The 20,352-nt window shown below is 46.5% G+C and overlaps 3 protein-coding genes across 3 annotated transcripts in view; 2 read left to right on the top strand and 1 right to left on the bottom strand.

Annotated features, from left to right (window-relative positions):
- Positions 1 to 9,061, top strand: part of WNK4 (WNK lysine deficient protein kinase 4) — a 15,955-nt gene extending 6,894 nt beyond the window's left edge. Inside the window, exons 8-19 of the mRNA XM_042783267.1 lie at positions 45 to 166; positions 392 to 450; positions 541 to 658; positions 927 to 1,043; positions 5,375 to 5,512; positions 6,639 to 6,693; positions 6,812 to 7,383; positions 7,462 to 7,522; positions 7,619 to 8,027; positions 8,114 to 8,313; positions 8,474 to 8,571; positions 9,044 to 9,061. Coding sequence (XP_042639201.1) covers positions 45 to 166; positions 392 to 450; positions 541 to 658; positions 927 to 1,043; positions 5,375 to 5,512; positions 6,639 to 6,693; positions 6,812 to 7,383; positions 7,462 to 7,522; positions 7,619 to 8,027; positions 8,114 to 8,313; positions 8,474 to 8,571; positions 9,044 to 9,061 — 1,967 coding nt within the window. The remainder of the gene's footprint in view (positions 1 to 44; positions 167 to 391; positions 451 to 540; positions 659 to 926; positions 1,044 to 5,374; positions 5,513 to 6,638; positions 6,694 to 6,811; positions 7,384 to 7,461; positions 7,523 to 7,618; positions 8,028 to 8,113; positions 8,314 to 8,473; positions 8,572 to 9,043) is intronic.
- A 1,017-nt stretch (positions 9,062 to 10,078) lies between these two features.
- On the bottom strand, positions 10,079 to 10,804 carry LOC103211763 (cytochrome c oxidase assembly factor 3 homolog, mitochondrial). The gene is made up of 2 exons (XM_007957742.1): positions 10,591 to 10,804; positions 10,079 to 10,185 (listed from the first exon to the last, which is right to left on the bottom strand). Exons 1-2 carry the CDS (start codon positions 10,802 to 10,804, stop codon positions 10,079 to 10,081), a joined length of 321 nt encoding a protein of 106 aa, XP_007955933.1.
- A 348-nt stretch (positions 10,805 to 11,152) lies between these two features.
- CNTD1 (cyclin N-terminal domain containing 1) lies at positions 11,153 to 19,661 on the top strand. Its single transcript, XM_007957741.2, has 7 exons — positions 11,153 to 11,321; positions 14,685 to 14,760; positions 15,008 to 15,182; positions 16,001 to 16,163; positions 18,040 to 18,184; positions 18,818 to 18,914; positions 19,491 to 19,661. The coding sequence occupies exons 1-7, from the start codon at positions 11,153 to 11,155 to the stop codon at positions 19,659 to 19,661; spliced, it is 996 nt and encodes a 331-aa protein (XP_007955932.1).
- Positions 19,662 to 20,352: the final 691 nt, after the last annotated feature.

Raw genomic sequence — 20,352 nt, 5'->3', positions numbered from 1 at the left:
GCCACTTTATTTCCCCTTTTTTGATCCCTTCCCTCCCCCACCAGCGGATTGCGAGACTGATGGCTACCTCAGCTCCTCTGGCTTCCTGGATGCCTCAGACCCTGTCCTTCAGCCCCCTGGGGGGGTGCCATGCAGTCCTGCTGAGTCCCATCTCTGCCTGCCCTCGGTGAGAGGGGGTCACATGGGGGCTCCCAGCCATTCCAAGTCTATGACCTTTCTCCCTCCTTGTAAAACCCAACCCCATGACCTGGCCCCATGTCGCTGAAAACCCACCACTCTTGTCCTCATCTTCCCCACTTCCATCTCTCTAGAACCCAGCATCCTTGACACCATTTCCCTGGACCCCAACAATTATCTTCCTCTTACCTCATGACCCTTTAACCTGTTTCAGGCTTTTGCTGTATCCATTCCACGTTCTGGCCTTGACAGTGACTTTGCTGCTGGGGACAGGTATGTCCTGGTGTGAGCTGGGGAGCTATGGATGGAGTTCTGGGCCCCAGTGTCTGCTCTGACTCTACGCCTTTCTCATTTCTCTTCCAGCTATGCCTCTGATGCAGCATCAGGCCTCAGTGACATGGGGGAAGGGATGGGACGGATGAGGATACTTCCAGGGAGAAATATTCGGCGCAGACCCCGATCCCGGCTGCGTGTCACAAGTGTAAGGAAGGGGCACATGAGATGAGGGAGAGCCTAGAAGGTCCAGGAGGGAATTGTTGGGGCTAAGAGAGGTCAACTAGAAAGGGAAGGAGCATTGTGTGATCTGAGTAGCTAAGAGGCAGCCATCTAGTTTCTGAAACAGAATTTGGGGATGGAGTCTGCTTCTCTCCAGTTCCAGTTGGTCACTGTCACTGGCTGGAGTGGGGTGGGAACCTGAGACGAGGACACAGGACTTGACCTCCTCCCCTCTGCTGACTTTGAATCTGAAGGTCTCAGACCAGAATGACAGAGTGGTGGAGTGCCAGCTACAGACACACAACAGCAAGATGGTGACCTTCCGATTTGACCTGGATGGGGACAGCCCAGAGGAGATCGCAGCCGCCATGGTGAGGGGGGCATGCAGCTGAGGACAGTGTTTCGGTCCAGAATGAGAGTCCCCCTGCTGATGTCCCCTGGTGATGAAATCCCCTAAGCCAGACAGCAGGGTTTTTTGAATCACTGGTTGGCTCTCAGCACAGTGGCATTGAAGAAGCCCTGCTCTTTTTCTTGGGGAGATTTCTTTTTATCCAGGAAGGTTTGGCTCCCCAGATGGCAATTTGAGACTAACACAGATATGGTATATACAAGTGCTGTGTGTGAAGTACATGTTAGACATACACTACTGTGTCTCTAAGAAAAGGATGGGTTGGAGGCAGATGGGTAAGAAAGGCAGTGGAGAGGGCATATCTTGCTGGAGGCACAGCATAAGCAAAGGCATGAGAAGTAATATGGGGCTGGGAGGGCTTCATGAGGAGACCAATGTCATTGGAAGCAAGTGTTCCTGTAGGAGAATCATAGGAAACAAGGCTGGGCAGGTAGAGTGAACCCAGAATATTATAGAACATTTTGAGAGTCAGGCCAAGTGTAACGTGGTGAGAATACATTTTAAGAAGACCATTCTGTCATGTGATGTGGGAGGAAGTAGGGATAGGGAATACAACTGGGAGGTAGATGCAAGAAACCAGATATGGACCAAGGAGAGAATAGACTGTTGTGGGAGGAAAAGAAGGAGTGAATCTGAGAGTTGTTTCAGGAAAATTGCTCTGTAATCCAACAAGCTATTGACATAGTACCATGCACATAGTAGATGCTCAGTAAATATTTGCTGAGTTGATATAATGGGGAATGAGGGAGAGGGGATGTCAAGGGCAACTTACAACTTGGAGGAACTAGGCTAATGGGAGTGGGCCACCAAAGGAGAGAGGAAGTTGGAAATGAAAGTAGGTTTGTTTAGGGGTCATGATGAGCTTCAGTGATAAGGGACAGCCAAGATCACACTTTCCTGGAAGTGGGAAGTGGTTCAGGCCTGGCTGAGGGGTTGATTTAAGAGTTGTTAGCACACAGATTGGGCCCACAAAGCCAGAGGTTAGAGGGCCTGAGAGTGCAGCTCAGTGGATATCCCCTGTGCCAGAGTGAGGTGGGGGGAGTAGGTCATCAAGAGACACAGAGATGGAGCCAGAAAGGTAGGAGGAGCCCTGAAATACATTAGTGAAAACTGAGTGAGGAGTTTCAAGGCGGTAACATAGGGTGAAGCCTGGGGCAAGAGTACACTGGCTTTTCTTAGGAGAAGGTCTTCTGTAAAAGTTTCTGTAAAAGTGGAGTGGGGGTGGTGGTGGCAGCCTCTGGGCTAAAGGAGGGAAAAGAATGGGAGAGACATCAGGCATCAGGAACTCTGTCCTCGCATGCAGGACACAGACAAAAATGTCACCTGGCACACAAGCCTTGTCACCTTCCATCAAGCCACTTAACCCTTCTAGAATTTCCCATCAGGCACACTGTTTCCTGAATCGTCCTCTGAGGAGGCTGGGTGCCTTTCTGTCTCTGCCTCCATCTGCTCAGGGGTTTCTCACTCCGAGAGCCTTCTCTACTGGGCTTTCAAGGCCACTCAGATCCCACACAGCCCGAGTGACCCCACCTCTGATCCTACTTTCCCTCTTCTCTCTCCTTACCAGTCTACCCGCCACTACTCTGCAGCACAGTTCTCCTGGGGCTTAGATCTGTCTTGTAGCTTTTTGCCCCAAAATCTTTAATGGCTACCTGTGATTATGGTTGTCGTTAGGTGCCAACGAGTCAGTTCTGACTCATAGCGACCCTGTGTACAATATGAAACCCTGCCTGGTCCTATGTCATCCTCACAGTTGTTGCTATGCTTAAGCCCATTGTTGCAGCCACTGTCTGTCCATCTCATTGAAGGTCTTCCTCTTTTTCACTGACCCTCTACTTTACTAAGCATGATATCCTTCTCCAGGGTATGGTCCTTCCTGATCATATGACTATCGTTGCATCTAAGGAGCATTCTGGCTGAACTTCTTCCAAGACAGATTTGTTTGTTTTTCTGGCAGTCCATGGTATATTCAGTATTCTTCACCCACACTGTAATTCAAATGAAATTGATTCTTCTGTCTTCTTTATCCATTGTCCAGCTTTCACATGCATATGAGGCGATTGAAAATAGCTATGGCTTGCACCAGGAGCACCTTAGTCTTCACAGTAACATCTTATCTTTTTAACACTTAAGAATTATGGAGTACGATGCATGTTCACAGCACTCTAAGTTGTTACGTGACTGTGCCATGCCCTTTCACATTTCAAAACTACTGCTCATCCTCTTCCCTCTGCCTAGACTGCCCTTCTCTTCCTGATAAACCGTGTGGAATAGAGGAAAGGGTGGGCTTTCACGTAGGACCTGAGTTCAAATTCCAGCTCTGTTATTTACTAACTCAGTGAACTCGGGCAAATTTCTTTTTAAACTTTTTTTTTTCAATTTTTATTGTGATTTGGGTGACAGTTTACAGAGCAAATTCACTTCCCATACAGCAGTTCATACGTAATTTTTTTTTCATGACATTGACTGCAATTCCTCACAGTGTAACCAGCTTTCTTCCCATTTCTTCCCTGTGTTCTTCTTTCCTATGAATTCCTACCCGGAGCTATCTCCCTGTGCAAATACTGCCCTTCTGTTCTCCCATGATTGATTGTTCTAAGGAGTATATCTACCTGATGTAAATGTTCACCCTATATACCTGTCTATTGTTTGGCTGGAAGCCATGTCTTTTTAAACTTTTTATTGTGACTTGAGTGAAAGTTTATTGAGCAAATTTGTTTTCCATTCAACAATTCATACACATTTTGTTTCATGACATTGACTACAATCCTCAGAATGTAACAGCGCTCTTCCCATTTCCTCCCTGCGTTTCCTGTTTTCATTTGTCCTGCTTTATCCGTGGGCAAAAGCTGCTCTTTTCACCTTGTGTGGCCGGTTGTTCTAAGGAGTGCATACTTATCTAGTGTTATTGTTCACTTTATAAGCCTGTCTGTTGCTTGGCTGAAAGTTGAGACACTGGGGTGAGTTTAGTTCCAGGCTTGAAGGATGACTAAGGACCACAGTCTTGAGGGTTCCACTAGATCCTATCAGACCAGTAAGTCTGGTCTTTTTTATGACTTTGAATTTCATTCTTCGTTTGTCCTCCATTCTGTTTAGAGCATTCTATTATGACCCCTTTCAGAGCTGTTGGCAGTGCTAGCTAGGCATCATCTAATTCTTTTGCTCTCAGGCTCAAGAAGACGGCAGTTCACATGGTCCCTTTGTCCTTTGGAGTCTTTTGTTTCCATGCATCTTTGATTTTCTTCATTCTTCTTTGCTCCAGATGGGGATAAGTCAGTAGTTGCACCTTAGATGGCAGGTCACAAGCTTTTAAGACTCCAGCCACTATTCGTCAAAGTAGGATGTAGAACATTATCTTTTGGGCAAGTTTCTTAACCCCTCTGAATCTCAGTTGCTCATCAGTAAAAATACCGATGATAATACTTTTCTAGATGGCCTGAGGATTAAATGAGATTGTATATGAGAAGAGTCCACACATGGTACATCCTCAACAAAGAGTGGCTTTTCTTACTTTCTTTCAAACTCAGCTCCAAGGACTTCCTTTGGGATCAGGGTGGTATGACTTGTTTCCTCTTTGGAATAGCATTTTTATGTATACCTCACTCATAAAAACTTATTTATCGTGGGCTGACTTGTGGTATGTTAAGTTATGTATTATTTGCCTTCTGCAGTAGATACAGGGCTTCCAAGGGCCATGACCTGTTTCATACTTCTTTGTATTCCACACAGTAGTACAATGCCTGGAACATAGTAGGTACTCAGTAAGTGTTTGTGGAATTGAACGTAACGTTTGCCACTGATTGTCTTGTTTTTACTTAACTGTGCAGGTGGGCCTGTGTTATATACTTTGTAAGCGGGAATTGTGTCCAAAAGCATTTGTGGCAACAATGGTGTAATGGAAAGAACTCAGATTGGCTTTAGACGGACTAAGAGACCTGAGTTCAAATCCTATGACCTTGGGCAGATTGAATTTACCTCCACGAGTAATTATCTTAGTCTAAAATGAGTATTTTAAAACCAAACCCAGAAAGTGGTTATTGGTGTTAAATGTGATAATTTATGTAAAGTGTCTGCAACGTACATGCTTCCTATGAACGTTAGTGCCTGTCTTCTAAGCTGTATTTCTCCTTACACCACACAGTGCCTAACATACAGTAGGTACTTAACAGGTATTTCTTTTAGGTTGGTGGTGACAGAAGCAGTGGTGTGAAGGGTTGGTTTTTAAAGATCAAACTTGGGGAAGGGCTGAGTGGTATAATGAGGCCTTCCTCCCATCCTGTTTATCTTCACCAGGTGTATAATGAGTTCATTCTACCCTCTGAGCAAGACGGATTCCTGAGCCGCATTCGGGAGATTATCCAGCGAGTGGAGACCCTGTTGAGGAGAGATACTGGCCCTGTGGATACTGTCCAGGACACCCTTGGCCCCCAGGTCAGACCTCTCTAGGCACCTCCAGAAGTAATGGACTCTGCTCCAGAGTTCCCTACTCTCTGCCCTTCACAGCACCCCCAGATCTAGCTCTTCTTCACCTCTGGGACCCTAAAACTGCAGTTCTTGAGCTTTTTAGGGTCATGGACCCCATTTGAGAATCTGATGACAGTCATGAAGCCTTGTTCTAGAAAAATGTGTTCAATACATGCTTTTAACTCTTTATTTGGAGATAATTTCAGATTTACAGAAAAGTTGCAAAAATTACACAAAGAACTCCTAGATACATTTTGCCCAGATTCACCAATTGTTAATATTTTGCCACATTATTTGCATCTTTTTCTTCCTTCTCTCTATATGGATGTGTATGTATTTTTTTTTTTTTCTGAACCATTTGTAAGTTGCACACAGTATATCCCTTTACCTGTAAATATTTCAGTACATAGTTGTGTAAATACCCTGAAGCACCTCGATGGACTCCTAGATGTTCACGGGTCCTAGCTTAAGAACCCCAGCCAGGACCAAAACTACGTGATGCCCAGCTACCACTGTCAACTACTCAGAAAGGGATCAGTGCAGGAGATCCTGGATAAAGTAGGAGAACAATGTGGAACAAAACTCAAAATCATTAAAAAAAAAAAAAAAAAAGGACTAGGCTTACTGTTCTGATAGAGCCTGGTGAGACCCATGAGACTATGGCCCCTAGTTACCCTTCAGGTCTGGAACTGAACTCACTCCTGTGGCTTCCAGCCAAACAACAGACAGACACTTGGGGTGAATATTTACATCAGGTAGATAAGCTCCTTAGAGTGATCAGTCCTAGGAGAACAGAATGGCAGTGTTTGTACAAGGAGACAGCTTGGGGAGGCAGGAATGCATAGGAAAGAAGGACACAGGGAAGAGGTGACTACAGGGAGGAAGTGGGAAGAGCTGTTACATTGTAGGGAATTGCAGTCTGTGTCATGAAACAAAATGTATATGAACTGCTGTATGGAAAATGAATTTGCTTGTAAACTCTCACCCATATCACACTCACTCACACACACACACACACACACACACAGCCAGAAACCTCCCATCTAAGACTTGCTTTTCCCCATTGTGACTGTGAGCCATTTCTCTCCCTCAGGAGGAGCCAGCACCATTGCCTGACCTTCCAGGCCCCCATCCAGCCCCTTCCAGTGGTACGTACTGAGTTCTGCTCATGCTCATCCCAATCCTCAGGGTTTTCTCCTGGGTTTGCCTGGGAAGGGTGTAAGGAATGGGGGTCTGGAATTTCAACACGCCCCTCCTCTCCAACAGAGCCCCAGAGCAGCACCTCCCCATCTTCTCCTGGAACCCCTTTGTCTCCTGGAACTCCATTTTCCCCTGGAACTCCCCTTTTCCCAGGTCCCATCTTCCCTATCACTTCTACCCCATGTTATCCCAGCCCCTCCCTGTTTCCCCTCATTTCTCCCCAGGGCTCCTCCCATCCCCCTCCACACACCCCCAGCTCTCCACGTCCCCTCTCCCCTAGTGTACCCCAGTTCCCAATCCCAACCTCTCCGCTTCTCCCGAGCTCTCTGCCTCTCGGTTCTCCACCCACATTCTCTCCCTCTTGTTCCCAGGTCACTCAAAATCCCACTTCCTTTCCTTTGAGTCCCTCCCCTCCTCCCATGCCCTCCACCACAGCAGCCCCTCTCCTCTCTCTGGCTAGTGCCTTCTCGTTAGCTGTGATGACCATGGCCCAGTCCCTGCTGTCCCCCTCACCCGGGCTCCTTTCCCAGTCTCCTCCAGCCCCTCCTGACCCCCTGCCCAGCTTGCCCACTCCTCCTTCCCTTGCTCATTCTGGCCAGGAGAGTCCTTCGCCCCTCACAGCTGAGATGGAGAGTGAGGTGAGTAGGAAACCAAGAGGGATGATTAGGGAGGCTCCATTCTGGCCATTTCTCTCTTCATGGACTCCTACCTTGTAGGCCACCCCAAATCCTGCTCGGCCATTCCTGGGTGAAGCCAGACTGGCACCCATCTCTGAAGGTGAGGCTTCTGACCACAGACTTTGCGCTGTCCATCATCCCCACCCCGTTTTATATCCTGATTCTTTCCTCCATGCCTCCCCATGTCTCTCTCCAGAGGGAAAGCCCCAGCTTGTTGGGCGTTTCCAAGTGACTTCATCCAAGGAACCAGCTGAGCCTCTTCCCCTGCAGTCATCATCCCCAACTCTCTGTGGTTCTCTGAAGCCTCCAACCCCTCAGCTGGCCTCAGAGAGCTCAGATACAGAGGACAACACCGGAGGCGTGCCAGAGAACAGGGAGGCTCTGGCGGAGAGCGACCAAGCTACTGAGGGGCTGGGGGCTGGAGTTGAGGAGGAAGGGGACGATGGGAAGAAGCCCCAAGGAGGGAGCAGCCCCCCATCCCTGAGCCATCCCAGCCCAGTGTGGATGAACTACTCCTACAGCAGCCTGTGTCTGAGCAGTGAGGACTCAGAGAGCAGTGGTGAGGATGAGGAGTTCTGGGCTGAGCTGCAGAGTCTTCGTCAGAAGTGAGTCCAGGGGAGGCTGGAGCAAGAGGCAGACTCGGGAGAACAAAATGGGTGGCTGGCCTTCTCATGGCCCTGACCATTCTCAGGCACCTGTCAGAAGTGGAGGCTCTACAGACGCTGCAGAAAAAGGAAATTGAGGACTTGTACAGTCGGCTTGGGAAGCAGCCCCCACCGGGCATCGTAGCCCCAGCTGCCATGCTGTCCAGCCGCCAGCGGCGCCTCTCCAAGGGCAGCTTTCCCACTTCCCGCCGCAACAGCCTGCAGCGCTCTGATCCCCCAGGCCCTGGTGAGACTGCAGTTGCCCAGCGCCCATCTTTCCCGACAGCCCTTCCCTACCAAATGGGCTTGCTTCCAGGCCCTGAGGCTCTGCCCCCTGGTTGGCCCCCCACTTCCTTCCCACAGCCCCTTCCCTTACTTGGTGCTCTCCCTCCCTGTTCTGCTCCCAGGCATCATGCGAAGGAACTCCCTGAGTGGCAGCAGCACTGGGTCCCAGGAGCAGCGGGCAAGCAAGGGGGTGACATTCGCCGGGGATGTTGGCAGGATGGTGAGGGCGGGCCCAAGCGTGGGAGAGCCCTGGGAAAGGTAACTGGCTGCAGCTTCACCCGCCTCCCACCCTGGAGGTTTCTTGAGCGCATTTTCCTTTCTCTCCAGTGAATTCAGAACAGAAGCCAAATGTCTCCCCACACCAGGATTCACAGAATCTGCTGCTGTTCTGAACCACACAACTCGGCAAGGAAGACCCCAGCACTGAGGGGGTGGAAGGCCAGGGGGCACGGAGAGCACAAGCCTGTTCTAGGGAAGTGTTAAGCAGTGTGAAAATTGTTTGCTGCGTGTAGAAGGCATCAGTTCTGCACCCTGCCTTCCTCATCCCCACCACCTGTCCAGGCAGGGGTCAACCACTAAGAAATTCCACCCAAGCCCAGGCACTTCTAGAGGGCACACTCCCAGCTGTGCGGGAGTCAGCTTTTCCCGAGTTGGATCAATGCGCTGAGCCATTGGGCCCTTTCCATTCTTAGTATCGAGAGGGTCTCTAGACCCGGTGTGTTCTTACATCACACTTAGCAGCAGCCAATAAAAATGTTGGAAACCAGGACTCTGAATTGTATTTGTCATGCTTTAGGAGCTGGGGGCAAGACTTTGTGGGGGTGAGGCAGGGGAGACTTTTGATGGCACCCTTCTCTCACAGTGGGAGAGGGGTGGAAGTTGCATACCCTTCTGGCTGCCTGGCAGCAGTTCATGAGGAAACTACAAGGTCAGTGATCCAATCACTTGACCAAGTCAAGGTCTCTAGCCTCCACCCTAGGCCTGTACAGGCAGGTCCCAGAAGTTAAAAGAATGAAGGCCACTTGTCCTTCATCCATTTGTCTCTCTAGGTGTGGGAAAGGCAGTAGAGACATTATGAAGTAAAGGATGTGTTGTTCTTGGAGATGGAGGATAGAGAGTGACCTACCTCCCCCCCAGAAGTGCTTTAGTCTCAAACAGCCCAGTGACCTGCCATGATCTCTCCCTTAAATCAGGTGGAAAGATCTCGGCAAAAGTAATCCTAGTTAAACATTTACGGCTCCCTGGGGCAATGCCACTGCTTCGGCTACTGCCCGTAAAGCTTTCCAGCATGAAATGCCATGTAGTTTCTGCCCCACCACACTCACTTGGTTCCAGTAAAGATGACTCAGTTTATTATTCTCAACTTGACCGTCATTCCCACTTCAGGCTCCAACACGGCTAAGAGCTGCCACCTCCCACCTCCATTAACAGTCACACCCCTGAGGTGCAAAAGGGGTAAACCAGTCAGTTCTCAGGAAAAGCTAGGGTTGCACACTTGTCAAACAAGGAAACAAACTACAAGAAGGGCTCAGTCACAGTTGAGTGTGAGGTGGGCAATGTTCCTTTCACAATGGTTGAAAGCGTTAAGTCCCCAGCTTCTTGGGCTCAAATATGGTACGAGATTAATAAAGCTAAGGGTGCTGTGAGCATGCTTCATTTTCTACAGGATCACCATCTTGTGAAGGGGTTCCAGCAGGTTGGAGATGTGTGCGCAGTACCCATGTGTATCAGTGGCCTGACGCTCTTGCCTGGGCCCGCGCTCGGGCGGCTTTGGCCTCATCTTCTAGCTCATCTAGGAAGCGCTCCTGGGACACCGAGTAAAAGGTGTAGCCATCTGGGAGGAGGGTTCAGGAAACTACTTCGAATAAGCACATTCCCTTTTCCTAGACTTGCTCCACCCAGTCTCGTTACTCTCCCATTCCCCCGAATTAGCGATTATGGCCCAGCTGTTTCTGAACGCTGAACCCAACTTCGTTATTATTAATACATCATATTAAAAGAGCATTTTAGAAATGGGAAAGCGATCATTACACACTATCTTACTTGATTCACACACAAGGTATGAACCTTATTTCACCCAAACATTAAACGCTTAGCCCAGCGTTGTTCAGTTAGAAGCGGACATGAACTTCACAGCTCAGGCTCTTTCCACCACCCCCACGCTGTTCTCCTACATACTTCTGCTCCCCTTCCCCCGCCCCATATGCTGTCTCCCGGAGCGTACAGCACGATCGGATACAGATAGCAAGCACCAGGGCCCCGATGCTCAGGCCGGTCACGATGTTCCGGGTCCGCCGCTGTGGCAGCGTCTTCTGCCACTGAGCGAGTTGCACCTGCCGCATGAATTGCAGCTGCGCGGGAGTCAGCTTTTCCCGAGTTGGATCGATGCGCTGAGCCATTGGGCCCTTTCCACTCTTAGCATCGAGAGGGTCTCCAGACCCAGATGACGCCATGTTGCCGCTGCGCCTTTGCCCAGTCCGGAGCCACCGGGCTCGCAGGGAATAGTAGTCCTCTGGCGCCGCAGGGGACGCTGGGGATTGCAGTCTTCATTTTCTTACCCTTCCTTGGCCATAGGGGGAGGGACTCTGACAGACGGCTTTGTGATTGGCTGAGCGGTCTGCGACCGTTGAGGCGGGGAAGGGTGCGGAGGGAACTTGGGTTTTCCTCACACTTGAGGCGACGGCAAGTACACTGGAAAGGAACAAAGAATCCAGGGTGTGGCAGAAGACCCTGGAGAGAAGCTAAGAGGGTCACTTTATGGATCCGGTGAACAGCCGAAGTGCCCAAAAAGGCATTTGAAAATGGATGGACCTGTAAGACCAAGATTGGCCTCCCTCAGTGACTTTCAGTTTGGAGCTGTTGCCACAGAGACCATCGAAGATGTTCTGCTGTACTTGGCCCATCAGAATGAGCAAGCGGTGCAGGAGGCTGCGGGCCGGATGGGCAGCTTCAGGGAGACCCGGATCGTGGGTGTGGATGCAGGACCGGGAGTTGGGTTCATGGGGAACTGGGGCATCAGCCTTTGAGGCACCACCTTGAGATTGAATCTACTTTCTTTGTTCAAATCATTTTTGGTAGTGCTTATGGTATACCAGGTGCTGAGGATATAATGAACAAGACACAGTAGCTGACTTACTGTCGATTTCTTCAGCTCGTATAGAGAGTACTAATTCTTGGCACTGCTTGAGTTAGAAAGATGTAATACAGTAATCTTTTCAGTCTTTGGGGGATATTAGGACAAATAAGCAAATGACTAGGTACAAGTCTGATTAAGTGGCATAAGAGATAAAACAAGTTTATGGGGATTAAAAGAAGTGATGGGACAAGGTGGGGGGTAGTAGATGCTGTGGAGTCCCTGCTGAGTCATGGCGACCCCGTATTTGTCAGAGTAGGATTGTGCTCTATAGCATTTTCAATGGCTGATTTTTCAGAACTAGATTGCCAGGTCTTTCTTCTAAGGTGCCTCTGGGTGGACCCGAACTTCTAACCTTTCAGTTAGTAGCCAAGCACATTAACCAATCAATGGATTCCTCCAGGAATCGTGTTTTTGAGGTAGACTTTGAAGGAAGGGAGTACGTTTCGATTGGTGAAGGTGGAAGAGGGGGACAACATTTTAACCAAAAGGCTAATGACAAACCAAAAGGGATGAACCAAAAGGGACTAGCATGAGTAAAGCTTTAAAGATAGGGAAGCCTAGGGTGAGTGTGGGTACAGGAAGGGCAGAGTGGATGGAAGAGTAGTTGAAATAAAGACCAGAAAAGTAGTTTGAGGACATTGCATGTGGGACTTTGAATTCCAAGGTAAGGGATTTGGACCTGGTTTAGTAGGGAAACCAAGAAGGCCTTGAAGGTTTTTGAACAAGAGTGATGTGAATGTAACCTTTGCTTAAGAAAAATTATTTTGCCAGCGATATAAAACATGGATTAAACTAGAGATAGAAAGGAAGTAGGCAGACCACTGGTGTCTGTGTCAATAATCCAGGTGAAAGGGCAGAGAGAATGACAAGAGAAGATAGATGAAAAACCTTTCCAAGTTAAAATCTACTGTATAAACTGTAAGTTTGTACAGTTTTACAGGGGATGAATTTAAATGAAGAAGGTGAATATGACTGTGCCAAAGGGTTGAGCCAACATTGGGAGTAAAGGGTGTCATTAACAGAAACACAACACACACACACACATTAAAAATAATAAAACATAAAGAAACTTGATTGTTGTTTGGAAAGAGAACAGTTTTGGTTTTGGAACTACCGACTTGAAGGTGCTGGCAGAACATCTAGTGGAAGGTTTCTAGCAGGCTGTTTAAAAAGCAGATCAGAAGAGAGGACAGAAGTAGAAGTTTGTGAGCATGGCCATGATGACTACTGAAACTGTAGCTGAGGATGAGTTCCTAGAGGGAGAAGAGAGAAGCAGGTTAAGAACAGTGCCTTGGGAAACATCTGTGTTCAAGGAATGGGAGTAGGAAGGAATAATGGTGAAGGAGATAAAAGGAGAAGTTGGAGAGATAGGCACAGAAGCAAGAAACCTGTGGAAGAAGAGAGTTTCAGGGATGATGGTCAGCCATTTCAGATGCTTCAAGGATATTAACAGGAGTGAAGATTGCCAAAAAGCCTATACTATTTAACAATTTAGGAGCTCTGGTAGCATAGTGCCTAAGGCACTTGACTGCTAACCAGAAGGCTGGCAGTTCAAACCCACCAGCCACTCCTCGGAAGGAAGGCTGGGCAATCTACTTCCGTAGTGATACTGCCTTGGCAACCCAAGGAGGGGTTGCTATGAGTCGGGGCCGACTCAATGGCACATAACAACAACAACATTTAACAATTTGGACATATTTCCTGACCTTTGAGATAATTTCAGGATATTGGGAAAGAGAGAAGCCAAAGTATTGAAAATTAGGGAGTGAAGGATGAAGTAGAAGCAGCTAGGCTTTCAAGAAATTTAACAGTGAAGGGAAGGGGAGAGATGGAGCCCAAGCTGAAGAAGGTAGAGCAGAGGGTTTTTTAGTTAATAGTAGATCTGAGTAAGTTTGTAAGCAGAGGAGGTGGGGCTCCTAACAAGGACAGAGTGTAACCCTCACCAGTTCCACCTAACCCAAGCTCAATTTTCCTGGCAAATTAAAGTGGAAAGTAGAAACAGCCCAGATAATTCAAACCAAAACCAAACAAACTACAAGTGCACATAAAGAACAAAAAGAAATAAAGCTTGAACTCCAGCAAATAAAAAGATTGGCTAATAGCATAATTATGTCATGCAGGGTATTTTGCTGAATTGCTCCAACTAATTCCCTTCTGCACTGGGCATTGCTAGCAGAGTTGTGAACCGTGTCACAATCAGATTTTGTACATATATGTATTTGTAATGTGTGTTGGGTAGATTGTTAAACTGTTTGGTGCTAGTTTGATTTTATAGCTTTTTTTTCCCCCTACAGTTAGATTTTCTCTGAAGATACAGGTAATATGACTACACATATTTCTCATTGATCCACTGATCAATGCTCAAAGTTCTAGGTCTGTAGGAGCTTTCTTTGTTGAGAACTGATGTTTATTCTTTCTGGCCTCTAATGATATTGAAAGCTAAATAGAATTCTATCTGGGCTATTCTTTCAAAGAGAACAGAGGTAGCCTAAAATGTTGCCAAGATATCTTGCCCTTCCTGCTTTTTCAATAATTTTCCCTCCCCCCCAAAAAAAAACTGGGCTATATTCCCTGATTTCAGGGATGTTTCTTCAAAACAAGCCACTTCACAGTAATAAACTTGCTCCTGGGGAGAGGCTCAGCCACCAGAAATTTACCCAGCAAACTGGCAGTGGATAAGGTGAATCGTGTTTGTAAAGCAATGGGAGTTCTCCAGAGGGTGGTTACTAAACAAACAGTGTCATAAGGAATATTGAAGCTCCAGGAGGGACCTTTCTGTTCCTGCCAACATTCCACAGAAAACAGAATACAGAGGTTAGGTTTTTCATCCATCCAAGAATCTCCCTTGGACCTGGGGGCTCCCAGCATGGTGTAGAGGCCAACTTGACCAGCTGAGTGTGTTTGCATGTAACTGGCCAAGTCTTTTATCAGCTGAGACCCATGGGGAGGCCCAAGGGTCACTGAGGGGTCTTGGTGAGCCCTTGTCTTTGGCACTCAGTCAGCCTCCTTTTTTGTCTCTCTGATCTGCTTATTGGCAGCAAAGGGGACTAAACTCAGCTTAGGTTGTTTCAGTGTCATCTTTCTCACCTCCTGACCCTCTTCCCTTGGCCTCATCATGGCTTTTTCACAATGCCAAGAGTTCATAGAGTGGTTTTGGTTGCAGCTTGTGAATTAGACTCTTCTTTCCTGTTTGGCAGAGTTTGTTTTTCTCCTGTCTGAACAATGGTGTCTGGAGAAATCTGTGAGCTACCAGGCTGTAGAAATCCTAGAAAGGTAAAGCTCTGAGCATAAAGCCTTTGCAAGTGGTACCTCTCAGAAAGGCTAATGTACCCAAATCATTAGGAAAGTACTAGTTGCCTCTTAACCAGAGACCTGGTTTTGCATCCTCCTTTTACTTGCAAATTAAATTTCTTCACCAGAGGTGGGTATTAGAGGATAAAATATAGCAGAATTTGAAGCACAAGATCCCTTTAGTTTGTGTGAGTGTGGACTCTTTACTCTCCCCTTCTCTTCCTCATAGGTTTATGGTTAAGCAGGCAGAGAACATCTGCAGGCAAGCCACCTTGCAGCTGAGAGAAAATGAAAATACAGAGTCTCGGAATTGGAGAGCTCTGAAAGAGCAGCTTTTCAACAAGTTTACCCTGCGTCTTGTGTCATGTGTTCAGCTGGCCAGCAAACTTTCCTTCCACTACAAAGTAAGGAGCTGGGGTCAATCATGGGCACCTAGTGTTAGGAAGAAAACAGCCCATCTGAAGGTGGCTGTGAGAAATCTACTCCTAGGTTAGGCTAGGTGATTTTATTCATGTGGGAATTCCAGAGTGCAATTTACACTTCCTAAGCATACCTCCTGTGCACGTACATATACACACACACACACACACACACAGTCGTAGCCACACAGAGGCACTTATTAAATAGCCTGAAGTTCTATTCCCAAAGTATAATTGCTGGACAGATGCCATCATTCATACAGGTCACCTTTCCTTGCCTTAGACTCAAGGACAGTTTACGTAAGGTACCTGCATTGCCAACATACTTATCAGCATTAAAGGCTAACGATTACATTTATGAAGGATAAAATGTCTCCACGTTACTACCTAACACTGTACAGTAAATTCAACAGATGTTTACTGAGTGTCTTCTATAGTCAGGTGTTGTACTAGATGCCAGGGCTACAAACAGTAAAAGTACTGCTGGTAAGTTAATTATCTAGTGGGAGAAGACACACAGGTGAAGAGTGTACATGCAGAGGGCTATACATGGGCAGTACCTCATCAGCCTGGGAGAATCAAGGAAAGGTTTTTAGAGAAAATGATTTCTTGAAGTAGGGGGTGGGTGGACCCTAAGGGAAGAGGGGTAGAGGGGAAGAAAGGAAATCTGGCCATAGGGAACAGCACACGTAGAGGCTGGGAGAGGGAGAGTGTGGTGGTTTTGAATGAAGGCAGGGCTGGATTATGAAGGGCTGTGTATACTATGCCAAGATGTATGACCTTTTTTGCTTTTCTTTGCTCAGATAATTAGCAACGTTACAGTCCTGAATCTCCTCCAGGCTCTAGGGTATCAATACACTAAAGAAGAACTGCTGGAGTCAGAGCTTGATGTTTTGAAGTCCCTGAACTTCCAAATCAATCTGCCCACTCCCCTGGCATATGTGGAGATGCTCCTAGAGGTTTTAGGTACTTTATTAAGTGTGTCAGGGATATGGGTTGGAATCTTCCATAAACTCACTGCCGTCTAGTCAATTAGACTCATAGCGACCCCTCCTTGGGTTTCAAAGGCGGTATCTCTACAGAAGTAGATTGCCCAATCTTCCTTCTGAGGAGTAGCTGGTGGGTTTGAACTGCCAGCCTTCTGGTTAGCAGTCAAATGCCTTAGGCACTATGCCAGATGGCAATAAATAATGTGCCCAGGGGTATGGTGGCAGAGAGCAGAGCCTTCTCATGAGGAACAGCAGGCGCCTGATGGTATCTCTGGATGGCTGAGAAAGATGTTCCACCTGGCTTTTGTCAGGGAGAGCAGCTGAGGTCTCAGCAGCTGGCTTCTACCTGGAATCACTAGACACTCCCTTATTGCAGGATCAGAGTCGATTTCGTAGAGGCACAGATAAGAGGAGAACAAGTATAATTTCATTGTGTATCTATTTAGATGGGTTTCTCTACTTCTCCCTTTGTCCCTTAAACCTGGACTTGAGCCAAACAGGTTTCTTATAGGATATAGCAACCAGGAAGTACATTAACAGCTCAACAGCTTTATGACATGACAACTGTGGTTATGATCAGAGACCAAAAGGGAAAAGAAAAAAAAAAAAAAAAAAACCACTACCATCAAGTTGGTTCCGACTCATAGCAACCCTTATTGGGTTTCTGAGGCAGTAAATCTTTTTTCTTTTTAAAATTTTTATTGTGATTTGGGTGACAGTTTACAGAGCAAACACACTTTATCTCATGACATTGACTGCAATTTCCCACAATGCAACAGCTCTTTCTACTTCCTCCCTATAGTTACCTCTTCCCTGTGTCCTTCCCTCCCATGGACTTCTGCCCCACCTGACCCCCCAGAGCTTTCTCCCTGTGCATACACAGCCCTTCTATTCTCCCATGATTGATCTCTCCAAGGAGTGTATCTACCGAATGTAAATGTTCAGCTCATATGACTGTCTTCTGTTTGCCTGGAAGCCACAGGAGTAAGTGGGTTCAGTTCCAGACCTGAAGGGCAACTAGGGACCATAGTCTCAGTGGTTCCACCAAATTCTGTCAGACCAGCAAACCTGGTCCCCCCCCACTTTTTTTTTTGTCCAAATGATTTTGAGTTTTGTTCCACATTGTTCTCTCTCTCTATCCAGGATCTCCTGCATAGATCCCCCTCTGAGTGGTTGAGAGTGGTAGCTGGGCACCATCTAGTTCTTCTGGTCTCATAGTTGTATAGGCCGAGGATCACATGGTGTACCAGTCGCAAGGACTAATTGTTTCCATCTTTGGTTTTCTTCATTCTTCTTTGCTCTGGACTAGGAAAGATTCATTATTGCATCTAGATGGCTATTGGCAAGCTATGATTCCAGTTGCTACTCGCCGAAGTAGGATGTGGAACAATGTTTTTGTGTAGTATGTTATGCCAATTGAACTTGATGTCCCTTGCAACCATGGTCCCGAGCCCACAGGTCCAACTACTCACTCCCTCTGGGTAACTGGCTGTGGCCAAGAAGTAACTACAACCTTGTCCCTTGTCAGCACTACTGTATACCTAGAAATTCTTACAGAACATATAAATACATTTGTAGAACACTGTCTGCCAACCCTGGTCATGGGCACACTGCCCCCTGCACAGACATACTTGATCATTCAGCCTGTCCACCCATCTATCCACCCATATTGCAATGTTTGTGAGGCAGTAAATCTTTATGGAAGTAGATTGCCCCATCTTTCTTCTGCAGAGTGGCTGGTGGGTTCGAACCACCAACCTCCTGGTTAGTGGTCAAATGCCTTAGGCACTGCACTATCAAAGCTCTGTATGTTCAGAGAAGACCCACTTAATGCTCCTACCATGCCCATTTAGGATACAATGGCTGCTTGGTTCCAGCCATACAGCTGCATGCAACCTGCCTGACTCTGCTTGACCTAGTCTATCTTCTGCACAAACCCATATATGAGAGCCTGCTGAGAGCTTCAATTGAGAACTCCACACCCAGTCGGCTGCAAGGGTAAGGCAATTCCTATACGGTAAGCTCCTTCCAGAAACAGGGAATGGTGGACAAAAACTTGGGGAATGGAATTAACCTGGCAAACCATCCAGTCCACAGATAACCTGCACTGGTTATCTACTTCATTAATTTCCAATGTGTTGCTCAGATGTAGATGACTGAGCCCAAACACCAAAACCCTAAAGGCTTTTACTTTTAAATTTAAATTACTTCAAGTAATTACCATACATTCTTTCCTAGTTCTACCTTTATAGTTGCTTATGACTTGCCATTTCTGGACTGCTTTTATAGTCACTTGGGTGGGGGGGAACAGTCACGGGGTTGCAACTTGGGCAAAAGTGTTTGATTACTGTAAAGACAGACTGGTGAAAAGTCTCACAATTACATTTGTTAGGGAGACAGATGGAACAACAAAAGGCCTGTAAAACATTCACACACGAAGCTCATGTTTTAATCTGAGTTGGAGCAGGGTGGGGGAGGGGTCAGTTAGCTATTACTTGACCATTTCCTTCCATGTCTAAAAAATCCAAGATAACCAACATAAACAATTCATTGTTAAAGTTCCATGACCCTAGAATTTGGAAGATCAAATCTCATTCTAACTCCAAAATTAATGTGGTTCTAATCACCCAGGGAAAAGTTTATTTCAGTGAAAGAAGACTTCATGCTTTTGGCAGTAGGAATCATTGCAGCAAGTGCTTTCATCCAAAACCATGAGTGTTGGAGCCAGGTATGCACCAGTGAGAACTAGCATGGCCAGAATTCATTTAGTAGACAGCATTCTTCCATGAGTAAACAGAAGACAAGATAAGTGCCAAGACCCAAGATGAAGACGAATGAGCAGGATTTAGGAAGGAAACTCTAGCACAGAACTGAAAAATTTTCTCTAGTTTTCCTTTTATGAAGTGAAATCAGAAGGTGGGGCCCAAACTCAGCTGGTTCCTTTCCCCTTACTATGATGATCTACTGTTGTGTTACAGTGTAATAAGTATCTCCGCCCAGATAGAGAGAATAACAAGACATAGATACCCGTCTCCTATTTCACAAATCTTATCTCAGTAGAGAGAAATGTCTAGCAGAATGTTTCCATGCTAACACTATCAGGACAAAGGTATTCTAATGTAATTTACCCACTGGCAAACACTGGAATCTGGATTTAATCTTTCCCAAAAGTTCAAACTAAAAAGTTTACATTTGGCTTGAGAGAGCATCCAAAGAGCGCGTGCGCGTGTGTTTGTGTGTATGCGTGCATACTTGCTGAGTAAAACATGTTGAGACTAATTTCATAAGAAATCTATTCCTGAAGGTTGTGGGGCATTTGCAGAGCATCACTGGCATCGCCTTGGAGAGCATCGCTGAGTTCTCTTACACAATCCTGACTCACAGCGTGGGAGCCAACACTCCAGGGCGACAGCAGCCTGTTCCTCCCCAGCTGGCCGCCAGAGCTCTGAGGGCTGCTGCTTCCTCCAACACATAAGGCAGACTGAATCCACCAAATATAAGTAATGTTCCATCCCTTCAGCCTTCCCTCCCTTTGTTTACTTTCATTACTCAGGGTACAAAAGTTCCAGGTATCTTTTGAACTGTATTTTGTGTTCTACTTTCAAGCTTATTTTCTTGCATCAGACAGAGTTTAAGTGAACAAATATGTCCTTTTTGCCATATCAGACTGAAAATGTCAAAGGGTTGGGAGGAGACAGAATATTAGTGAAGTTGGTTCATTTTTGTTTTACATTTATGGCTTTTTCTTTAACTGTTAATTTCACTAAGAGAAAACACTAGATTGGCAAAATGTTGTATTTTTATAATAAAAAAGAGAACATTGGAAATGGAGATTAACCAGGGCTCAGAATCCCAAACCATGTGGGAGACCTTAGCTGAGCCTCAAAGAGGTACCTTTGTTTCCTTTACAGTTAGCTTAATGCCTCTGTTCTGCTATTGAGACCTATACTAATAGGGCTTCCTCTATAGCTATTTTCACTAATCTTCTTCTAAAACTAAAATGAACTCATCTCTAAACATGTTTCAAAAGAATGAATGCACCCAAACCCAATTCTCCCAGAATACAAAGTACTCTATTTTAAAGGAAAACCCAACTGCACACCTCTGGGCAGTTATCAGACTGCAGTAAATCTTTTATTACAAATTAATTAAATCTTTCCATAATG

This window comes from Orycteropus afer, unplaced genomic scaffold, assembly GCF_000298275.1.
Source record: "Orycteropus afer afer isolate SDZICR_OR568_19922 unplaced genomic scaffold, OryAfe1.0 scaffold00786, whole genome shotgun sequence".
Lineage (NCBI taxonomy): Eukaryota > Metazoa > Chordata > Mammalia > Tubulidentata > Orycteropodidae > Orycteropus > Orycteropus afer.
The sequence above is the reverse complement of the archived record's forward strand: the minus strand, read 5'-3'. Positions and strand labels throughout refer to the sequence as shown.

What these genes read in the sequence shown, in the direction of transcription:
- CNTD1 (XM_007957741.2), top strand. Translation starts at nt 11,153, where the DNA reads ATGGATGGACCTGTAAGACCAAGATTGGCCTCCCTCAGTGACTTTCAG. An exon ending in GCTGTAGAAATCCTAGAAAG is followed by an intron (nt 14,761 to 15,007) that starts GTAAAGCTCTGA and finishes TCTTCCTCATAG; the next exon opens with GTTTATGGTTAAGCAGGCAG. An exon ending in ACACCCAGTCGGCTGCAAGG is followed by an intron (nt 18,185 to 18,817) that starts GTAAGGCAATTC and finishes CTAATCACCCAG; the next exon opens with GGAAAAGTTTATTTCAGTGA.
- LOC103211763 (XM_007957742.1), bottom strand. Translation starts at nt 10,804, where the DNA reads ATGGCGTCATCTGGGTCTGGAGACCCTCTCGATGCTAAGAGTGGAAAG. An exon ending in GGCCCTGGTGCTTGCTATCT is followed by an intron (nt 10,186 to 10,590) that starts GTATCCGATCGT and finishes CCCTCCTCCCAG; the next exon opens with ATGGCTACACCTTTTACTCG.